Source organism: Psammomys obesus, unplaced genomic scaffold, assembly GCF_907164565.1.
Source record: "Psammomys obesus unplaced genomic scaffold, mPsaObe1.curated_primary_1811, whole genome shotgun sequence".
Lineage (NCBI taxonomy): Eukaryota > Metazoa > Chordata > Mammalia > Rodentia > Muridae > Psammomys > Psammomys obesus.
This window is the reverse complement of record NW_026586816.1, coordinates 9,906,819-9,928,723: the sequence shown is the minus strand read 5'-3', so window position 1 is coordinate 9,928,723 and position 21,905 is coordinate 9,906,819. Positions and strand designations below refer to the sequence as shown.

Here is a 21,905-nt window from a genome sequence, read left to right as displayed (position 1 = left end):
GTGTACACACACTTGGATGTAGAGGAATTTTAATTCAGAACATGGCTGCTCTGGCAAGAGATCCTATCGAAAGACCTTCTAGATCTGTGCGATCTGGCTGGAATACAGACACTCCTTTAATCCAGGGACAGAGGCAAGCCAATCTCTGAGTTCAAGGCCAGCCTGGTATAGAGCCAGTTTCCTGTAAAGAAAAGCTTAGATCCAGGCGTGGTGGTGCAGGCCTTTAATCCCAAACAACGAAGGTAAAGACTGTAAAAGGAAGCTCCTGTGTTTGAAAGTGATGTCTAATTCAGTGGCAGAAAAGGTGACAAGTCAGAGAAAAACTAGAGAGAATAGGATACGCCCAACTCTCACAAAAAAGAAAAGAAAAGGAAGCTACTTAAGTGGCAATGAGAGAAAGAGGAAACAGTTTTACAGGGACAGTAATAGAGAGCTTGCCGAAAGAGAACTCAGGTGAAGACCAAATGAGCTGAAAAAGGATCCAGAAGATTAGAAAAGACTGCTGGGGTTAGCTTGAAGCCAAGCAGAGCAATTCAGGGGCCGAGAGAGAAACCAGATTGAATAAGTCAGATGGGGGAGGAGTTTGAGCCAGAACAGTTGAGTTGAACCAGCCAGCCATGATCTCAGAAAGAAAAAGAAAGAGTGAGTTTATTCAGCAGGCTATAAGCTTCCAGGACGAGGCCTAGGTTAGCAGAAGGAGGCAGTAAACCTCCCAGACAGCAACTGAAACAGGTGAATAAAAGTTACTTTTACAGGCACAGAGAGAGAGAGAGAACGTACTAAGTCCATCTAGTGTTGTCCCTGTGTGCATGTGTTTGGGACTGAGCTTTTAAGATTGGATAACCTGTCAGCAAGCTTCTCCCTGAAAAGGACTGATCCCCCCCACCCCCTGGGCAGCCTGAGGCTCTTTATCTGGGGGTGCGCCTTGTGAGATGAGTCCTGTGTGTGTTGGCGTGTCAAGTCGTGCTGTCGTTACTCATGTCTTGCTGAGATGTTGCAGGCGTACACTCACCGACACATGCAGCCACTGCAGCCACGAGCATCCCAATCCTCTGGCTCTTAGAGTCGTTCCTCTCCTTCTTTTGCAGTTTTCCCTGAAATGGTCAAAATGCAGAGGATAGTTCTGTCTTCGTTCCTAGCAATAGAGAAAGCACAACTTGAAACTTCATCCACAATCCATACTCAGTAATATTTACTCAGAGTGCCACTTTGAGGGGACACTGAGCTCCTGTGTGACCAACGAGCAGTGACAGAAGCCCCCTGGTGGCCACACATATCCCTTGGCAAGTAGGTCTGGCCTGAAGTTTGAGTATCCAGGGACACAGCCTCATGAGGGCTTCATTATCTGTCCCTTTTATGTTTGTCTACCTAACCCTAAGGAGGAATCTAGAAAATACAAAGTGTTCACCTTGTACTTTCATTGGTGTTTTAGATGACGAGTGAAGATTCTTTTTTGGGAAAACTGGCTTTCCATCTTTGTAATTATGTCTTATATGTTATCTTAGAGTTGAAAGGGTGATTTCAGTTCATTTTTTAACTAACAGAACATAAAAGCGGTGGGTCCTGGAAAAATTAGCCCTCTGTTTTTGGTGCCAGCAATGGAGAAAACACAACTTGACGCCATTAATAATCTACACAGTTTTATGATCAAAGCAACACAGAAGTATTAGAGATAAATCGGCAACATGCTGGCTTCCATTTTACCAGCTGGTCCAGAAGCACTCAGGAAGATGCGGAGTTGGCAGCCCCTCCCCCATGAGCCAACTCCTGCCCCAGTGCAGAGAATTAGCCATCCTTCATCTCTTCTAAAGATCGCCTGAGATCATCAGTGAGGTCACTCCCATGCCCTAAAGTAAACATCCTCCTGATGCATTCTGCACCACAGGCAGAGATTCCTCAGCTGTTAGTCAGACTTTGAACAGAAGGTCCTGTTGGTTCCCAGCCAGGACCGTGACACCCCTGCCTTCTTGAAACATGATGTGACTGTGTCGCCAGCTTGCAGGGCTGTCTTCATGATCCCTAACAAAGACTGAAGCTTATGTCTGGCAGTGGATGCCAGGACAGTTCCCAAGGAGTTGTGGCATTTTTTACACTTGTTTAAAATAGAGGCATCGATGAAGTAACTACTTCTTTCCTGCTGTTTGCAGGGGGGTGATTATCATCACATGCAGGTACCACACAAGCAGAAGGCATTCGACCGTGGCACCCACACATCCACATAGGATGGGGTCTCCCTAGTAATCTCAAGTGCTCTTTCCAGTCACTGGAGAGCACGCATCTCCACGCCATCTTCCTGAGCTGCTGGAGTAAGAGATGCTGTGATCCAAAGCTCCTTTTATGTATTCCACAGCTTTTCTCTCCCAGGACCACTTGCTCTTCAATCATGTGTAAAGATAGTCAGTGTGTCCTTTATTCTTTTATCTCCCCAAATGGAGAACTTTTGCTCTTCCCTTTGAAACCTCACCAGTGGCATTCTTGAACTTATTTTTAGATGTGTGGAAGTTTTCCAGACAAAATCGATGCCCAGCACAGATTTAAAAAAAAAAAAAATCCAGTATGGTTATCCTGGGTACAAGGAAACAGAGTGTTCTAATATGGAAGAAGCATAGCCATGTGCCGGGGTGTAGTTTGGTTTCCTTTAATCTGGAAAAAGAGGAAACAAGTATTGTTGATAATAATATGCAGATGTCCAGCTGCAAATGAGGACATATTGCTAATTAGCTATATTGTTAGTGTGTTTTCAGGAGAGAAACTACAGTGACGTTAATTATAATCTCTGTTGTTTATTGTTCAAAGCCTATGAGACCAAATGCGTTGCTAATAATCTCTTCTTTAATATCTTCAATAGAAGATTCTTAGATTCTTTTTTTTCCCTTTAGAATCCCACATTAAAGCCACATTAGGAGTAATGAGGCCTATAGCCTGAGCCTAATTAAAACAAAATCTAACAAGACATAGCAATCATTATCATTAACTAGTACTTATTTGGTGCCCCCTCAGTAGTTGGCATTGGGGGATGGGGCTGGGAGACTGTAGAAACAGCCCTCTTTGCCCCCAGAAACTTGCCATGTAGTCTGACTCCGAGAAGTTGGCCTGGGAATAGTTCCAGAGCCTTATAGAGCAAAAATCCTGAAACCTCTCTAGCCATCCAGTTTGTCAGCAGTGTGTGCTTCTCCTGGAGGCAGGGGGGGGGGGCACCCATGTTTTCACACAACTCTTGTCTGGGTGCTTGCAGAATGGAGCGAATGCTGTTTGCAGACAGGGACAATACTTCTTAGGTCATTTTTCCAAAAACTGGATGCACTGCCAATTTCTTCACCCTGATCCTCCCAACCCTGCCATGAGAATCTTCCCTCCTAGATGATCACCATCTCCATTTGTCCTGTGACTTAGTTGATCGAAGACCCTTGTTCTTTCTCTCTTGTATTCACTGTCTGTACCAGTGACCAACTGGGACACCCTGGCCATTCTGACCCCTGTGGTCATCTATGTGGTTGTGGAAATCTACCTTGGCCACAAGGAAGTCCCGGTGAACAACTTGGGCCACACAGTATCAGAATGCCATGCCTGAATGTCCTTGGTCTTGGTTCTGTGGTTTACACAGCACAAGGGACACAATAAAAATTGTCTCAGAAAACAGTCTAGTTCATCTCGGTACAGCTCTCCCAGGGGTACGCAGGACCAGATTATGAGAGCAGAGGCAGATAGAAGAGATAGGAGGGTTGAGGTGATCCACCAAGCCTCCGGCTGATCTGCCGAGTTCCACCAGAGAAGTGGCACCTAGTGCGAAAGTCACAAGACAATTCTGAGCTTCACTGTGTATCAGTCATGTAGTTTTACTTTTGTTTTTTTGGTGCTCAAATTGTATAATCTCACTGGGAACCCCCTCAAGTCAGTTCCTGGTTTTGTCTTTTGTTTTGTTTTTGTTTTTGTTTTTCTTCAAGACAACCCCATTAGGCACTAAAAATTTTGCTGTCTGTCACAGCAAAATATTCTAAACTCATGTACACTGTCTATGCCTAAGCTCTCAGCTCAGCCATTTGTCCAAGGAGCAGTTCATTTGAATGAGAAAAAATAAAAAATAAATGTAAAATACTCTAGGACGTTATTGAGAGCACTCCAGTACAATTAAAAAAAAAGCTGGAAAGCACAGTGAGCACGACTTGAGGGTTGCAATGTATAAAGGCAGAAACAGTGAAGAGTCTGTAGGTATGTGTGGGCATTGCAGGTTTGGAAGGGGGTGTTATGGGCCATTTCAGAGCCTCTAGCAGCAGCTTGCACGGAGTTCCCTGTCATCTTATGCTCTAGCCATTCTGCCATTTAGGGACTGAGTTCAGTCTTACAAAGATCAGAAACTCGACAGTTAATTAACTTAATAGGTTTTTACTTTTTATGAAAAATAATTTTTTCATATAGCATTTCTAATCACAGTTTCCCCTATTTAATCATTTTTATTTTATTGGCATATAACATTAGTGTATACTTATAGAGTATAGTATGATAATTCAAATTATGTATGCTAAGTTCCAGATAACTGGCCTCAAATATTTATTACTTCTATCTCATGTCTATGTTTTCGGAAGCTTTGGACTCTTCTGGTTATTTTGAAACGGATGATAAATTGTTAGAGACTGTTGTTATCCTCTTGTGCTATAAAGCAGCAAGACCTAATTTGTCCTCTCAACCTCATTTTTGCACCCATTGTTTAGGCTCTCCTTGGACTCCCTTCATTGCCTTCCCAGCCTCTGGCAACCAGTCTCAACTGCTCCATTAAGATCAATATTTTTTAACTTCCACAAATGAACAACAACAGGCAGCATTTGTCTTTCTGTGTGTAGATAATTTCGGTTAACACAGTTCCACATTCCATCAACACTGCTATAAATAGCAAGTGGCAAGATTTATTTCAAGACAAATGCATGGTTCTGGCATAAAAGCTGGCATATAAATCAATAAAGCAGAGTGTTTAACTTTCAAATAATTGTCACAGCTCTAAAAACACAATAGATTTTCCAGAAGGGAAAGCGCTGCTGCTACTGTAGCGCTATTGCGCTGGCCATTTCTATGTCAACTTAACATACACAAGAGCTCTGAAAGAGAAGACAGTCTCAACTGAGAAAATGCCTCCATAAAGCCCAGCTCGACAGCCCAGCCTGGTGCCTCACACTTTTAACCCCAGCATTTGTGAGGCAGAGCCAGGCAGCTCTCTGTAAGTTCGAGGACAGCCTAGTCTACAAAGTGAGATCTAGGAAGCCAGGGCTACACAGAGAAATCTAGTCTCAAAACAAAAATCCAGCAATTTTCTTAATTATTTTATTAACTTGTTATTAATTATTAATGAATTAATTATGGAGTTAATTGATTCATGATGACGAGGCCATCCCACTGTGGCTGAGACCACCCTTGGCCTGGTAGCCCCAGGGTCTATAAGAAAGCAGACTGAGCAAGCCATGATGAGCAAGCCAGTGAGCATCATCCCTCATCCCCCCACGGCCTCTGCATCAGCTCCTGCTTCTGGGTTCCTGTCCTGCTCAAGTCCTGTCCTGGCTTCCTTTGATGATGTGGAAGTGGAAGTGAAATAAACCCTTTCCTCCCCAAGTTGCTTTAGTCGTGGTGTTTCATCACGGCAATGATGTGATGAAACCTAGTAACCCTAACTAGGACAATTATCAATGAAAATGATAATAGGAAGACATTGAGGGAATCATCAATCAAGGACTGATGGGATAACATCAGCAGAGCTGTCAGTTCTTTACACAGGCAAAAGGGGAAGAGGGAAAGGCAGGCAGCATTCTGAATCGGCTTTGATGTTAGTAGTTCAAGCCCTTGCCTCTCTTTAGCCCTAAATGGACAGCCTGTGTCACATGATCAACTGACTAGAGTTTGGGAAATACGGTTCTAGGCAGCTTTCTTCTCACTTAAAACAGACACCAAGTAAGAAAAAGATAGGAAGGACCACTGAGCAATGATCATAATCGCAGTGTCTGTCACAGAATTGCTCTCTGAAGCAAACACTAACCTGCAGGAGCATGATGTTTTGGTGCCACCCTCTGAAAACTGAACACCTGCAGAATCATATAGATTCTTACACACAATGATGAAGAGGATGAAGCCACAGCTCGCCAATTTGACGACCACCCCCATCACTTTCTTCAAGGTCGGTAGTCCTGTTTTCATTTTCAGTGGGACTAATAGCTCTACATTAGGACCACTGAGTGAGCATGGCTGCTGAAGAAGTGCTACAGCATTGCTAATGGCAAATCCCAGATTAAAGACAGACTCTACAGAAAGAAACATGCCCCCACATTGATCAGGCAAGCCTCCTGCATCACTGTCAGACAAAAATGTGTCCTGTGGCATCTCAGAAGGAATGTCATGTTTCCTGTCTTAAATTCCTGGACATCTTTAAACTACCATCTCCAGAAAAGAGTGTTTGCTTGCCTAAATAAAACACTGTTTTCACCTGTCCTTTGACTTTTTACCCAATTATAGCAATTTAAGTGGGATATCCAATGAGTAGGTATGATAAAAATCAGAGTCTTGTCATCAACGAGTCTCTGCAAGGAAGATGTGATCTATGTGTCGTTACGAAAAGATGAAGAAAGGCCTTTGCCTGCACTGTTAGTGGATAGCCATCATGTCTCTGTCCCAGATCACCAAAACAATGGGCACTCTCATATTTTGTTATTGATGGAATAAAATTCCATTTCATCTTAGACGGGCCATTCTTAAATACCCTTCCCCCATCCCAGGGTTTCCAGTTTTTGAACAGCTGGGGACACAGCACAATAGGTGTCGAGGTAACTATATTTGGAAGAGGTGCAAATGGAATTCAGATACCCAGAAATTGTGGATGGCATCTTGTTATGAATTCTCATCTTCCAAATACTTTACAAATGTTGGGCCGATGTCTGTGGGTCAGGGTGGTTGAAGAGCGGTGGAGCTATGCCACGATTTTGTGCCCAATCCAAAACATACTTGAATCCCAGACCCCAAACTAGTCCCAGCAGAGGCGCTTGTGGCCTGGATGGCTCGGCCAACACTCCTAACTTTGCACTTCTCTTTTATTGTGTAGATACAGCTCAACGCTGACCATCCTGCTAGAAGAGTATGGGTCTGTGATTATCTGCTGCGCTTTGTATAGAGGGGCATTGAGCCACAGAAAGTTGAAGGAGTTTATTTTGGTTGAAGCCAAGCCAGGAATCACTCTATGGCAGTGAATTTTCTATCAGAAGAATTCAAGAGTCAGGGAGTGAGGGAAATCAACTAAATCCAGTCCTTTTCTTTTCAGACATCTAAGCAAACTGTTGACTAGCCACATATATACATTTCTAATCTCTTAAAAAATACAAAATTTAGTACTAAGAAGAATGCTTCATTGCTTATATGTGCGTGCTTATGTTGCAGTGCTGGGAATTGGACCTAGGACCTGGAGCATGCTAGGAAAACGCTCTACCACTGAGCCATTTCTGTAGCACAAAGAGTTTTGGTTTTTATCTAGTTAAGAACATGTTCAGTTGATACAATAAAGTTGGAGCCTAAATTACAAAAATCTCTAAAGCATTTAAAAAGTAAATACCAAACCCCTTATGTGACTTATGTGCCTGAGTCCTCAACAAAAACTTCTCCAGGAGAATCCGACTGTACTTTCTAACACCGTCAGAAAGAATCCAATTGTATACTCAAGGGGTGCTCTGGACAGTGTTTTGTGGCAGTTGAAGCAGAGAGGTCTTAGGTTGATGAAATCTCTCTGTTCTCATCTCTTCCCTCCCTTTACTGTCTCCTTCTTTCATCTTTCTCTTCCTCTCTCCCCCTTCTCTGTCCCTGCCTCTTTCTCTTTCTTTCCTTCTCCTCTCCACTCTATTTCTTTCTCACCGCTCCCCCCCCCCCACCAATTCAATCAAAAGGTAATACACTTAGAATTCATTGCATTATGCAATGCTTCAGAATCCTAGGCAACTCCTGTCATGCCAAGAAACAGAAACCATGGCAGAGAGGTGGCTGGAAAGGTTAGCAAAGACACCGGTGAGGCCACATCTCCTGAGCAAAAGGGAAGGGCAAGTGAAAACATGAAAGTGGCCCTCACTTCACACTTCAGAGGTGACAGTTCCTCCCCAAGTTCTTTTTTGCCACTTCAAGCACTGACAAAGTGGCTGTGTGTGTTTCAGTATCAGGCTGCTTTTGACCTTGGGTGCTCAGAGTCAAGAGTGTTTTGATTCTACACAGAACTGTTGGGCTGGGTCAACAGCAGTGCAGTGGGGGCAGGGAGCGCATGTGGAGACAGTGTGCTGGAACACAACTCCCAAACCTCAAAACATGCCCAACAATAACAACATTAGCCACTGACCCCAAGCTGGGAAAGTCTATCTCCACGGCTCCTTCCACCAGCAACCATAAAAATGCTAACCTGAAGGGTCAGAGGATGCCTTCACTAAGTGGTCCAGAGAGAGTGAGAGGACAGGGACAGTTACATTGGAAAAGTCCCCCCTGCCCCGGTGACAAGTAAATTGAGTATTTTTACTAGGTAAGAAAAACATTTAACTTGCAATTTTAAGAACAGTGGCATTAAATTTCGGAGTTCTCTTTTTGTCGCTTTTTTTCTCTATCTCTTCATCCTCCTCTCACGTGGCTTTTCAATTCTTGTCCCTCTACACCCAGCCTTCCTGGTTTTCTGTTCCTGAAGGTAGCTGTCAGTGCCCCCTCCATAAGGATGATCTGATCTGCTCTTTGCCATTCCTCTGTATCATGCCAAGGCTTCTCTTTTCTCACTCAGATCTTGTGTCTGGTTTTACCTCCTTAGGGCACTTTCTCTTCCTAGATGTTTCCTCCATCATCTTGTCCTTGTTTTACTCTCAGCCATCAGTAGACTCCTCTTACTTGTATTTGTCATTTGTTACACATAGATGTACATTCTGAAAGAGTACATACCACGTGACTATCTCATTTATTAATGTGTCTCCTGCTAGCATGTGGGCGAAATTTATGTATTAGAGAAATGGATAGAAGGGTACAAATGAAATGAATATATGCATGGATAAATGGGGAGGAGAATAGACAAGAATAAATTGATGAAGAAATGAATTGTCAGATGACTAGGTGAGCAAATAGAGGTAAACAGGTGAATGGAGAAATGTAATCAATAGTTTGACTTAAATATTTATCTGATTTATTCAGATCTTTTCCTCCATGGTTCACACCAAAGAAACCAAACTGGACATTAAGATTATGATTGAAGCCATGGTGGTTAACTGTTTGAGGCTGTGCGAAATTAACTAGAAGCTGGTTCCATCTTTCAATGAGTAACACTTTTCCTTCAAAACAGCTCTCTTATTTTGATGTGCTTTGGTGCTTAATAAATAGTTCATAACTCCCAAGAAAATTCCTAAGTAGTAAAAGGGGAGACATTTCCTGACTTAGCCTTTTGAAGATACAGAAACGAATCCATGTGCTAGGAAAATGAGTTAGGAATCCCAGGCTGGCCGTGGTGTCTGGAGTAGGAATGGCCCGCCTAGGCTTATGTATTTGGCGCTTAGTCATTGGTCGGTAGAGCCTTTGGGAAGGATTAGGAGGTGTGGCCTTGTTGGAGGAGGTGTGGCTTTGGAGGAGGTGATGGCAGTAGGAGTGGGCTTTGAGGTTTTAAAAGCCCATGCTAGGCCCAGCATCTCTCTGCCTGGAGCCTATGATCAGGACATAGGGATCCCAGCTACTGCTACAGCCCCATGCTTGCCTGCCCCCCACCCTGATGATCACAGACTGACCCTCTGGAACTGTAGGCAAGCCCCCAATTAAAGGTTGTCTTTTCTAAGAGTTGCTTTGGTCATGGTGTCTCCTCAAGCCAACAGAAGAGTGACGAAGACATTGGCTGGACTCCAGCCACTGGGATGAGCTGTTCTTGTCCCTTAGTTAAATGGACTCTTAAGAGCAGCGTTTTAACCGTCTGCCTTCTGAGTATTTGTTCATTACTTGTCTGTTTTAGAGTAACCTCAACCTGGAGAGGGACTCCACATCAGAAACCGGTTTTCCTTTGTCCAAAGAAGACCCAGAGGAGCACCAGGCTGTCCACCAACCCTTCCCCAGACAGCCATTCCCTCAAGAGACTGGGCATCCTTCACTGCAAAGAGACAGCCCCAGATCCCTTCTCCTTGACCTGCCAAACTTTCCAGACCTCTCCAAAGCTGACATCAACGGGCAGAATCCAAATATTCAGGTAACTCTCTGCAGCTGGCAACTGAAAGAAGAGAAAACAGTTCACCTTTTGTTTCTTAACCTGATGCTAGCAAGCCCTGCGGCTTTATCCCTTGTCCTTCTCAACCCCTCTGTGACTCCTGCCGAGGGCTGTGCTATTCCCATAAAGAGAGTGTTGCAATACCCTTGATGATTTTTGAGACACTGAAATATAAAAGCAAAACAAAAATAATGTGCCCTGAATTGGTGAGATGTGGAAGCTTTAGGAAAAGCCTGGCATTGCTTGTGACTAGACCTGGTAACCCACGTTCTATCTTCAGGGCACTCAGCTTGCCTTCAGTACCAGAAGGGGACAACCTCCTAAAGAATAAATGACAAACAAACAACTAAGTAAGAAGGAAGGTGAAAATGGAACTTTCTGGAACACAGATTAATATATTTTATTAAAATGGAATTTTAATAAAATCAGGGAAATGGGACACCAGGAAGGGGTTATTGGATTAAAAAATAATAGCATTCACCCACATTACAAAGGAAATGCTGCTTTTGTCTAGCCCTAGACACATCCTCAGGAAGGAGAAACCATTCTCCCAGCAGCAGCTGCTCAAGGGGTCACTGTGTGGCTTGCCAAGGTCACATGACTAGCAAACTGTAGCTATGGTGCTCAGCTCCAGGACCTGCAGCTCCCAGGAACACCCACCCGCCAAACTCCTGATTGCCGGTGTTGTTTGTGCCTCCTCTTTCCTCCTGAAGACAGTTCTCTTGACAGTTCAGAAAGGCAACGTAGGCCCCACCCACTCCTGTCCTGACGTGGCTGCTTCTATGTCTCTACGCTTTGTTTTGATTTCTTTCATTTGTGTAAGGACAGCTTTTCCTTAACTTTATCATCACATCAAGTGCCTTTTAACTTGTGTAGCAGCAGAGTTCCTCAACTTGGGATCAAAGTATTCTTAATTAAGAGGTTCTCCCCCACTCCCCATCCATGTGTGGTGTGTGTGTGTGTGTGTGTGTGTGTGTGTGTGTGTGTGTGTCTGTGCGTGTCCTTCCTCTCTCTTCCATGGCCCCTCTGACACTCCTGACACTCCCCTCATGATATCATTTCAGAGCAGCTCTCCTCCGTCAGAGTTGTTTTGCTTTTGAACAATGAATGTCACTGAGAACACACCTTAATCAATGAGCATCAAACAAGGGCTGCTCTGCACAAGACACTACATTAGGGAATGAGACTTTAGGAAGCATGAAGCCATATCCCTCCAGTCCCTGCTGTGATGACACAGGCATGACTCTCCCGGCTATGACATGGAACAGCACTAGATGGACCTTGAAGTCAGAGGAAAAGAAAGCACCATGCTCCCCAATAAGAGACAGAAAGAAGTAGGTCCAAGCCATGAGTGTTGAAGTACTGTGGCAATCATAGTTGACAGTGCATGTTCAGAAATCACTGTCTATTGCAGGGAACATTTCTGATGAGTGCTTCAGTCTAATTATTTATTGGAAAAACTGGCCCTTTGCTCCCGTGCCTTCCCTGGATCTGGCCACATGGCTCCGGGGGAGGGACAAACTGACATAGTAGGGATGGTGGCTCCACGCCGCAGGTCCCCGCTGCCCCCCACTGCGGCTTCCTCTGTGGAAATTTTTCATTGTTTATAGACTTTATGCTTCCTGGGCTCGATTGCCCTCACCTCAAAGGTCCTTGGACCATGTCCAATCTTAGTCCACATGGCTAGCATTTTATCCCAGAGGCAGGAAATCGGGGAGGATCTTCATGCAGACGCCCGAGCTACTGGAGAAGTAGATTTAAGAACTGCTAATGCAAAGTTACAGGAGAATGCTGGATTTAGAAGAAGGGAACACTGGGCTTTTAAGATGTCCCCTCACTGAAATTTTACTAGGTACCATTATGCACCCTGTAATAAACTGAGTTTAGAGCTAAACTCCTTGTGTCCTTTTGCTTTCTCCACCAGTCTGGAAATGCCCAAGCCCTCTCCAGGCACCACTGGGACCTTTGAAAGTACCACCTAAATGTTAAGGTGGCGCAAAGGCTTTTGGGATCACAGATTGAACGTGGGGAAAGTTGAGCCCACTCCAGCCCACATGAAGAAAGTGTGCAGGCATTCAGTACAGCAGCCAAGAAAACGAAGGATTCCTCCTAATAAGCTGTACTGTTTTTCTGAGTAGGAAATAAGGGACACTTTGAGACAGTCCCACCTGGGAGATACGCTAACCTGTGTGGGAAGAACTGCACAGAGGCTGAGGTAGCTAGAGAATAAGGGTGGGGCAAGGGGAGGCCTCGCCCACCAAGCCAGCGGCCTCACAGCTTGGGCAGAGTCCCTTGGACTCCTACAGATTCCTCAGCCACCACCGAAGCGTGGCTACATGTGGGGCTCTTCTGCCTTTGTGCCCCTGAGCCTCTCAGCAGCACCCTGCTCCTGTGAGCTCGGAAGAGGTGGGAGCCCCCGCAAAAGCCTCTCTTCGCTCGATGCTATCCTGGCCTGGCACCAGGGCAAGAAGTTAGTTTCCAAGTGGAGCTTCTGAAAGGGAGGCTTCTGAGGACGTGGTAGAAGGAGGACAGGGCTGTGCCGAGAAAGGTTTTGTGTTTGGGGTGTTTGTTTGTTTGTTTGTTTGTTTGTTTGTTTGTTTGTTTTAGGGTCATCTTTGGACGCCGGAGGCCACATCTGCCAAGAGTACGCGTTTTCTGTGGCTTCACATACCAGAGCTGTTGGCAGATGGATCGGAGACAGTAAAACTCCACTGCATAGACGCGTTATTCCATTCCATTTAGATAAGCTCTGGCTGTGGGTCCACAGCAGCGCAGAGGGGTGGGACAGCTGGTGCTTCACTGACCTGATGGCTTCCTACCATAAAAACATGAGCTCCATTTCTGGAGTTCATTTCTAGGTCACAGGAGCTTAGTGTGGGTCATTCAGAAAGATATTCAAGCAAAGGCAGCTACTGCCTCCAAGTGCTCCAGCCTTGTCTATCTGTTTCTGTTTCTGTCTGTCTGCCTCGTCTCTGTCTCTCTCTGCCTGTCTCCTCCCTCCCTTCCCCCCCTCTCTCTGAGTGTGTGTGCGTGTATAAATGTTCATAGGGACATTATTAGCCTGTGCAGTTCCAAGCACCACTACACTTGCGTAAACCAGTTCCCTGGTTACCCCATAGAATATAAGGGGCTTCTCAAAGGGGAGAGGGTAATGATGTCTTGGTTGGCAGCCCTTGTCTGAGCCTTAGAGCACTGTTCTTTTGTTGAAAGCCACTGGTTTGACCTAGCCCGTCCAGCCAAGCACAAAGCCCAGCTGCTCACCATGGTTCCCTGAGCATTTCTGTCCTGGCTAGTGGTATGAATATGGGTAAGGGGGTGCTGGTGGGTAGGTGTCTGCTGCCAGAGCCTCTGGCCTCCTGTGCTCTCCATCTAGGCAACTTACCCCTTGTGCCCACCTCATGATCCTCAGTTGGAGCTCAGGATCCTGCAGGAATCAATACCCTTATCTCTGACCCCTCTGCAACTCCAAGCACTTGGAATGTACCCAAAGCTCCAGGACTGGGTCCTGTCCCTCTCCAAAGTGGCGTTCCTGAGCGTCTGCAAAGGGCCATGTGCCTTGGGCCTCTTGACTTTCAGGGTGGAAAATTGTCATAAAAAGCCAACATTTGCTTCTGTGGAGCATTTTTATGCCATAAGTCAGGCAGCCTCTGTTCCGTGTGAATTAGACTCCATGTTAGCACTGCCTTCAGGCTGTGGGAATGGCAGGAGAAGACAGTATTCCTTCTGCATGTGCGCCTCTGTATGTATGATGCATCGGATAGGAAGAAATGGCTTCATATTCCTAAGCTGATCTCCAGGTTAGAATTCAAACGACATAAGAAATGAGGTTCTGCTTTGGAAAAAAAAAAAAAAAAAAAAAAAAAAAACAATCATTCCGGATAGAGTGTTAATCTCTGGGGACAACTGAGACTTGAACTTTAGTATCCGGGCTAAGTCTTTGTTCTTTGGTTGGTGGGCAGATAACAAAGAAAAAAGCGAAATAAAGTCATTGTTAGACCTGCTGCATCGATGCATGACTACAGCAGCTACTTGCAACCCAACATTTCCCTTTCCTGAATCAGCCTAAGGTCAGCGTCACCAGCAGCCGGCATAATTCTGGCTTTGCTTCCATGGAGAGGGAGTTACACACAATGATCCACAGACCTTTCTTCTCCACACAGACTTGTTTCCATGGCCCTACGCCTCTTGAGCGCTACAAGATATACTCAGAGGGATTGGTCAAGGTTTTATTGCGTCCACTTCTGGTTTTCCCTCCTGGGTCTATTATACTTTTGAACCGGCCAGGCTGGCTGGTAGGAGCCAAGAAATGCCTGTTCCCTGAATGAGATGCACCAATGGGGACCAGCCTGGATATCTGAGATTCTTGTGGGCTTCTGCTCGCATCATGAACTATGGAATCAGACTGAGCTAGGTTTGAATCCAGCACCACCACTCAGTCTGATACACTTGGATTCTGTAGCCCCTGCCTGGTTTTTTTGATCTCTCTGTACCTCCATTTTCTTGTCCATAAAATTGTTGATAATTCCACCTATAATTGTCATCTAATCTCTGAAGAGTGAGTTCATCTATATACAGGGCTTAGCATAGGATAAGTTTTCCAGAACTGGTAGCTGTAATTGGAGAAGAATGGTGCAAAGAATGGCAGAAAAGCATTTATAAGGATAATTAGGCCAGCAAGATGGCTCCATGAGTAAAGGTCCTTACTTCTGGCTTCTGGCTACCTTGTTCAATCCTCAGAACCCATAGAAATGTGGAAGGAGAGAACTGATTTCACAAAGTTCTCCACTGATCTTCAGACACCAATTATAACAAGCATGTACACACGCACACACACACACACACACACACACATAAATAAACAACTCTTTAAAAGATAGAGAGTCAGAAGATTTATCTGGAAACTATCTCTGTGCCTTCTTTGCCGTTTACCTTGGGAAGCTAACTTCTCTAAGCCAAGTCTGTGCCCTAAAATTAAGTCTAAATTTTGTAGAACAGACAGTAAAGTCTGGGCACACACACTGCTGCAGATCTCAGGGCACTAACCGCCATTATGTAGGGAATACCACAGTTTCTTTGGAGCATCATGAGACTGAGACAAGAGGATTAATATCTTCCTGGTCATTTCATGTTCTTTCTGCTCAGGTTGTCAAGAAGGGCAGGAGAAACCTTACTGTAGTCATATTCCTGGATGGTCTGTACTCCAGAAGGAATCCTCTTTCTGCCTGGGAAATTCTCATCCATTTACCCCGTCCATCCAGCTCATAGAACTCAGAGGAGCAGCAAGAGCAAACAGTCCCCTAGGCTCACTGTGGCAACAGAGCTTACACAGTCACAGCGGCCATGGCTTATTACTAGCCAGAGTGAGGGCTGTCCCAGTCACGGCAGCCATGGCTTATTACTAGTCAGAGTGAGGGCTGTCTTAGTCTTGCTACAGACAATGTTTTACAGAGCAAAAGTAAAGTGCTTGGTTCTAATATAAGTTTTAACTATTAAGAAAAAAAAAAAGCCGATCAAAGTTATCCTTATTCCCCTATTTTGGACAGAATTGATACCTATGTTTGCATAACCTTCAGAGCTGGGAGATTCTGGATTACATTGTGCCTGGAGCTTTTGAAAGTGTTTCTTTCACTATGTGTGTGAAGGTACTTCAAGGATATATAATAGAGCTAGAAAGGAGGGAGAGACTGGGGGTCTTTATCAGCTTCAAGTTTTCTGTGCTCACTACATGCTTTCAGTACATTCAAGTTCATTGCTCAAGAGATCATTCCGAAGGTTTTCCTGACTCTAAAATACCCAAGTAGAATAAAGGCAACAGGAAACGAAAACTAATCCAGCCACTTGAGAAGGCATTTGCCATGCTCATTGCGTCTTTTTAATTGGGTGCCTATAGAATTTCAGGTTAGAGATTAGATTTCTTCTTTTGATATCAGCATGAGGTTTCCACGTTGCTGACTGTGGGGAAGGGTGGGTCCCAAGATTTGTTTGTGTTTTGTTTTGTTTTGTTTTGTAATTCATTGGGGGCAGTGGCTAGAAATTAAAGGGAAGACAGAAACCTCGAAGCTGTTGAGATTTAGTCACTGATATAGTTTTTGGAGTAAATTCCTATTTTGCTACCCATTGCCTCGCCAGGCAAGCACTCTATTTTGTTTGGATCTGAGCAGCAATTTTGGAGGAAAAAAAATTCTATTGACAGTAATAGCTTGAAACATGAAATTGTTTTTATTCCCAGCTTGGAGAAATTGCCGGGCACATTTTGTTTAAGCAATCCCTTTGACTCCAGGCTGAATACAAACGGAGTACCCTAACTGTTAGGCATGTCCTCGCTTATCTCCTACTCAGAGCCTGGGTTCATTACCATAATTGCCTGCCGCCTGGCTCCCCTGGCTTTGGCAGCCTCTCTCCTCCAAGACCCTAATATCCTTGCAGACAATTGTTGCAGCTCAGGAGTTCCATCTGCGGGAGGGGGCTGGGGCTTCAGAGCACAGAGACCATGTATTCAAAGACTCTGCCTTTCCATCCTTCCGTGGTAGCTCTGTGCATGCCCGAGTGCTGTGCTCTTTACTCACCTGCCCTTCCAAGGTTCTGGTGGGTCCTAGTGGCGATCATTCCCTAGCAACCACCCATTCTACCTAGCAACAACGATAGAACATCTGTGTTGTATTTCTTCTCCTAATTTAAAAATTGTTGCTGAACTACATAAAGCCTTCACAATTGTAAGGATACAGGGGATGCTCACAGATTAAGGCAATGATTGCAGCACAGGCTAAGGCTCGCGGTGCCCTTCTACGCCACCTACAACAGAAGAGATAGATGCGCCTGGCCTGGAACACTCTCAGTGTACTAGAAGACCAGGTCACCCTCTGGACCGTATCTAGATCCCAGGCACAGGGCCTCTTAGCTTGGCAGCTTCTTTGAGTGTCAGGCTTCGTGCAGTTCAAACAACCCCCAGGCTGTTTATCTAAAGGATGGGCACACCCCAGTGCCATTTGGCAGAGTATCTCAGCAGCTCCTCAGATGTCGGGTCAGGGCAAAAACTGGGATTGCTGGCCCAGTGCATCTTGCGCTGATTACTTGAGTGCGTGTTTCTGATTCATCCGCATGTAACTATTCCAGGAGGTGTTGCAAGAACTATGTGATGGCCAGAGGAACCCAATGAGTCTTTTATTATTTTTTTAAACAAATTTTCTTCTACACTGATTGTCTCTCAGAGCCAAGAAGCTATGTTCTTCCAGACCTGTAATGGATTTCAAAAGTAGGCTTCGTTAATTTGAAGAACAAGTTCCAACCCTTGCTCAGGGACGGTGTGCTCCCTGCTCTGGGGGTGAACAATGGGAGGAGTGAAATACCACACTAGAGCAGCCTTGTCCTGAGGGCCTTAAACTCACATCTGTGCAAGGACTACATCTAGCCTGGCCTCGCACCTGAGCCCTTCTGCTCCCTCAGTCCTGGGGTGGGGGAGCAGCAGACATCTGTCAGTTACCTTTGAAAGGCAGGGTGGCAGAGTGGTAAGAACAAGGCTTTGGCTCCATATTTTCCTTATCTGCTACTTCTTACCCCTGTAACTTCTGGACACCCCTTAGCATATGTGTGCCAGTTCCCCCAATCTATAAAAAGCTGCCTCACGTAGCAATCACAATACTCAATAGCTTGGCGCAATGACTACTGGATTGCCCATGGTCCTCTGTGGCAGAACTCAACCAAGAGAGCTTGTTCAGGTTGCATGTGGGTATCACACGGGGTGCCTGGCTGGAACTGAACTGTCCTGAATGGTTTCAGGCGTGAGTACCTGGCCTCAGTTCTCTTCTACTGCCTTTATGCAGTGGTCATGGCTTCTTTTCCTCTCTATCAGAACATCCCAAGAAAAGGAAAAGTGAGGGGGCTTCAGTACACTTTTTCCCCATGCATATACGATATGCTTGCCAATGTGTAAACACGTTCAAATATGTGTGGGTGCATTTATGTGTGCCAGTACACATATATGCAGAGGCCAGAGGTTAATGCTATGTTTTCCTCAGTCACTGCCTACCTTTCTACCTTTTGCTAACATTAGTGCAAATTAGTAACTACTATTACATTGAGGCAGACTCTCTCACTTGAACCAGAGTTCTCCAGTTTAACGAAACAAGCTAGCCACTTTGCATTGGGGGAATGCCCTTTCTCTGCCTCCCAAGAGCTGTGGCTGCGAACAGGCCACCATGGCCCCCTGGCATCTGTGTGGGTGCTCAGGATTTGAAGGCCAGTCCTCACACTCACTCACCAGGCAACCTTACCCTCTGAGCCATCTTTCCGGCCCTCCCTGAATCACCCCCCAGCCCAGTGAGTGACAGGGGTGAAAATGGGCTTCCCTGGCTGATGGGAAAGATGTGGAGAGGGAGGAGCAGTGCCTGGTGCACCTGCTCAGTGAGTTATGCTCTGTTGGAGCTGTTCTCTCAGTACCTCAGGAACACAGACAGTGTTCCTCCAGGGAAAGCTTCTCAACAATTTAGTCACCAGTAAGCCAAGAGTCTAGCCATGCCTACCTGAGGCCATACTTCTCGTAGCCATGGAGTTCATGTGGGCCACTCCTGGGTGTCATACACTCTCTGTCGCCCCATAATTGCAGCCTTCTTTCACAAGGGATGCAGCCATCCTTCCCTTCATCTCTCACAGACCTTCTTCCTAGCTTGTGGCCCCCAATTCCTCACTGATCTGGCCTGCTCTGAATTCCTCAGGTCACCATAGAGGTGGTCGATGGTCCCGACTCTGAAGCAGAAAAAGAGCAACATCCGGAGAATAAGCCCAGCTGGTCCCTCCCAGCTCCTGACTGGCGGGCCTGGTGGCAAAGGTCCTTGTCCTTGGCCAGGACTAACAGCGGGGACCAGGACTACAAGTATGACAGTACTTCAGATGACAGCAACTTTCTCAGTGTTCCTAGAGGATGGGACCGTCCAGCCCCAGGTCACCGGACTTTTGAAACCAAAGAGCAGCCAGACTATGGTGAGTTCACTGGCCAGCAATATGAAATTGGTGAGGAGAGTAAGTGGGAATGATAAGGCCTCCCAGAAGCGGGACCAAGCAAAACCCAGTTTACAGTATGTGGTTTTCAGTCCTCTGTGAGGCATACCTCATAAAGGCTGTGTTCACAGAAGCCCCCTGGAGCCACCCGCAGCCACATTTTTTTGGAAACAGTGTAATTTTGAAATTGTACTTAAGAGATATTTTTAGGGTCTTTGAGGCTCTTTCTTGTCTTGTCCTTTCCAAAATCTAATTTTATTTTAAAGATGAATAAATCATTAAATCATCTTCACTAGTTTTTTAGCTGTAAAAAAAAAAAATCTATGCTGACAACCAATTTAACAAAAGAGATGTGTGCAGTTGTGGGCTGGCAGCTGTGTCCAACATTGTCAGTGGAGTGGCCCCGGGGATCTGCACGAAGAACTGTGTCACACGTGGTCACAGCAAGCTTCCCCATCTACAGTGAAGTGTTACAAGGCTGGGTTGAGACTGCCAGGCTCCCACTCGGGGGACAAGAGAGTAGCAGGAAAGTTCCAGATTCAGGGAGTTAAGATAATAAAAGTCCTTGTCTTACTGCAGCGGAGATGAGACCAGGTGAAGGTGTTCTCCGATCATCCACCTGGTCCCTCTCCTTCCTTCAAATGAGTGTTTGATGAGTTCCCAATGCTCTGTTGTCGTGCTCCGATGGCTTCCCTATCAGCAGCTATGAATGAACTATGTATAATAAGGAGTGCCGTGTTTGGATGAGGAGACCCCTATAATCTCCGGGTCTGAAGGCTTGCTCCCTAATGGTAACTGGGTAGAATTAGGAGGTGTGGCCTGCTTGGAGGATGTCACTGGGGATCAGCTTGGGGTTACAAAAGCCACCCCCTCCAGTGTGTTCTTTCTGTCTCCTGTTGGTGAGCTCCCCTGCTGCTCTACCAGCCATCTGCTGCCTGCTACCTTTGCTGTGGACCCTAAGCTCCTCCATCATGGACTCTAACCTTCTAGAACTGTCAGCCCAGACTGAACTCTCTTCCTTAAGTTGCCTTGGTCATGGTGTCTCATTACAGCACTAGAAAAGTGCCAGATACAAGGATGACACCGAGCATTTCAAACAGAGGTCCAAGCCAGCACTTCCTGTCCACAGTAGTTTTCCATTCCCTAAACTGACCTCAGTGAGGGTGGGAGGGTAATGATTATTGGAACCTTCATCAGGATCCAATTCTTTGAAAAGGTTAACTTGTCATGGTCTAATTTTAGCAAAATATTTCTTAGTGCTTTTTTTTTTTCCTCTATAGAGTGTTCTTTGTAATGTTAGTATGGCTGTATCAATTAGTGCTTTTAAAAGGGGAGGCTAACTTGGGTCAGAAACAAGGTTGCTGAAATGACAGAATAGCTAACAGGATACAGGGGGGAATAGACAGATCTCAGATATAATTCCAGCTGTCTGAACTATGTGAACATCCATAAGTATCTTAAGTTTTATGATAATCTTCAGTTTCCTTACCCATAAAAGGAGTATAATTCCTCCTGCCATAGACTTATCCTGAAAATTAAATGACCATCCAGGACTAACAGTACTGGCTTCCTGGTGACCAGGTCCAGGCAATTTCCAGTCAGTTCAGTAGTCCCTACACTAGAACTGGTCCCCAAAGCTCTACTATCCTGACACTATAAAAGGAAGATTTTGCCAGCTCAAATAGCATCTTTGAACAGCAGCTCCCAGCTCACTGCAAGGCAGGGCCCTGTCTTCCTTTCTTGAGCTCTTTGATGTCCTTGGGGCTGTCAACATGCCACAGAAATAGTCTCAGGAACAGTTTGTTCTTGTTGTCATTGCAATTATTGCGGCTGAGGCTCGTTTTCTGCTCCAAGCCATACTCCCTCCCGGCCAAGCTGACTTACAGTGACCTCACTTGTGTTTCCAGCATCGTAAATTAGGTTTACCTTCTCCTATCTATGTTACAACTTCTTCCGTCTGACATTAAATCAGAAAGGATTTCTCCCCAGAAAGATGTGTTCCAGAAATTCTTATTCTGCCCTTTGACCTCATGAAACAGGAATCCCATGAATGATTTTGATAGATGCTGATCTGGACTAGTGTGTGGCAGAGGCTCAGGAGTGGAGATTTTCTTGGGAGATTGCTCCCCCATTGAAATGATTTATCACATGGCTAATTTGTGAGCAATTAAGGACATGAAGAAGGCCACCTACTGGTAAAATAAATTAAGTTTTTGATGGCTACTTGTAGATAATACATTTTAGGATAGATTTTGTGATGTATTTCTAACAGATTTTAGAGGAAACTACTTCATGTAATCCTAGCATTCTGGAGGCAGGAGGATAGTGAGTTTGAGGCCAGCCCAGGCTATATAATTAGCTAATATCCCAACAAACAAGAACAAAGAAACTACCATCACCCAATTTAGCAGCTTTAAACAACAGAAGAAGGGCTCTCCCCCAGGAGTGTGCAGGTAGTTGGAATGTTTATCTGGGATAGGATGGGCTGGCTTGGCTGGAACTGAAGTCTCCAGTGACCTCAGTAGCAATGATGAGGCTCAGCTAGACTACTGGGAGCTTGAGATGGTCAGAGCCTCTCTCCTGTGGTCCTTAGTGCCCTTGGGCTCTTTACATGGAAATGGAATAGTTCCCTCCAGCTTAAGAAGAAGAAGAAGAAGAAGAAGAAGAAGAAGAAGAAGAAGAAGAA

The 21,905-nt window shown here is 45.3% G+C and overlaps 1 protein-coding gene across 1 annotated transcript in view; it reads left to right on the top strand.

The window, feature by feature from the left end:
- Ism1 (isthmin 1) overlaps positions 1-21,905 on the top strand; it is a 73,031-nt gene that overhangs the window by 37,122 nt on the left and 14,004 nt on the right. Inside the window, exons 2-3 of the mRNA XM_055602704.1 lie at positions 9,977-10,207; positions 18,937-19,201. Of these exons, the coding sequence (XP_055458679.1) occupies positions 9,977-10,207; positions 18,937-19,201 (496 nt within the window). The remainder of the gene's footprint in view (positions 1-9,976; positions 10,208-18,936; positions 19,202-21,905) is intronic.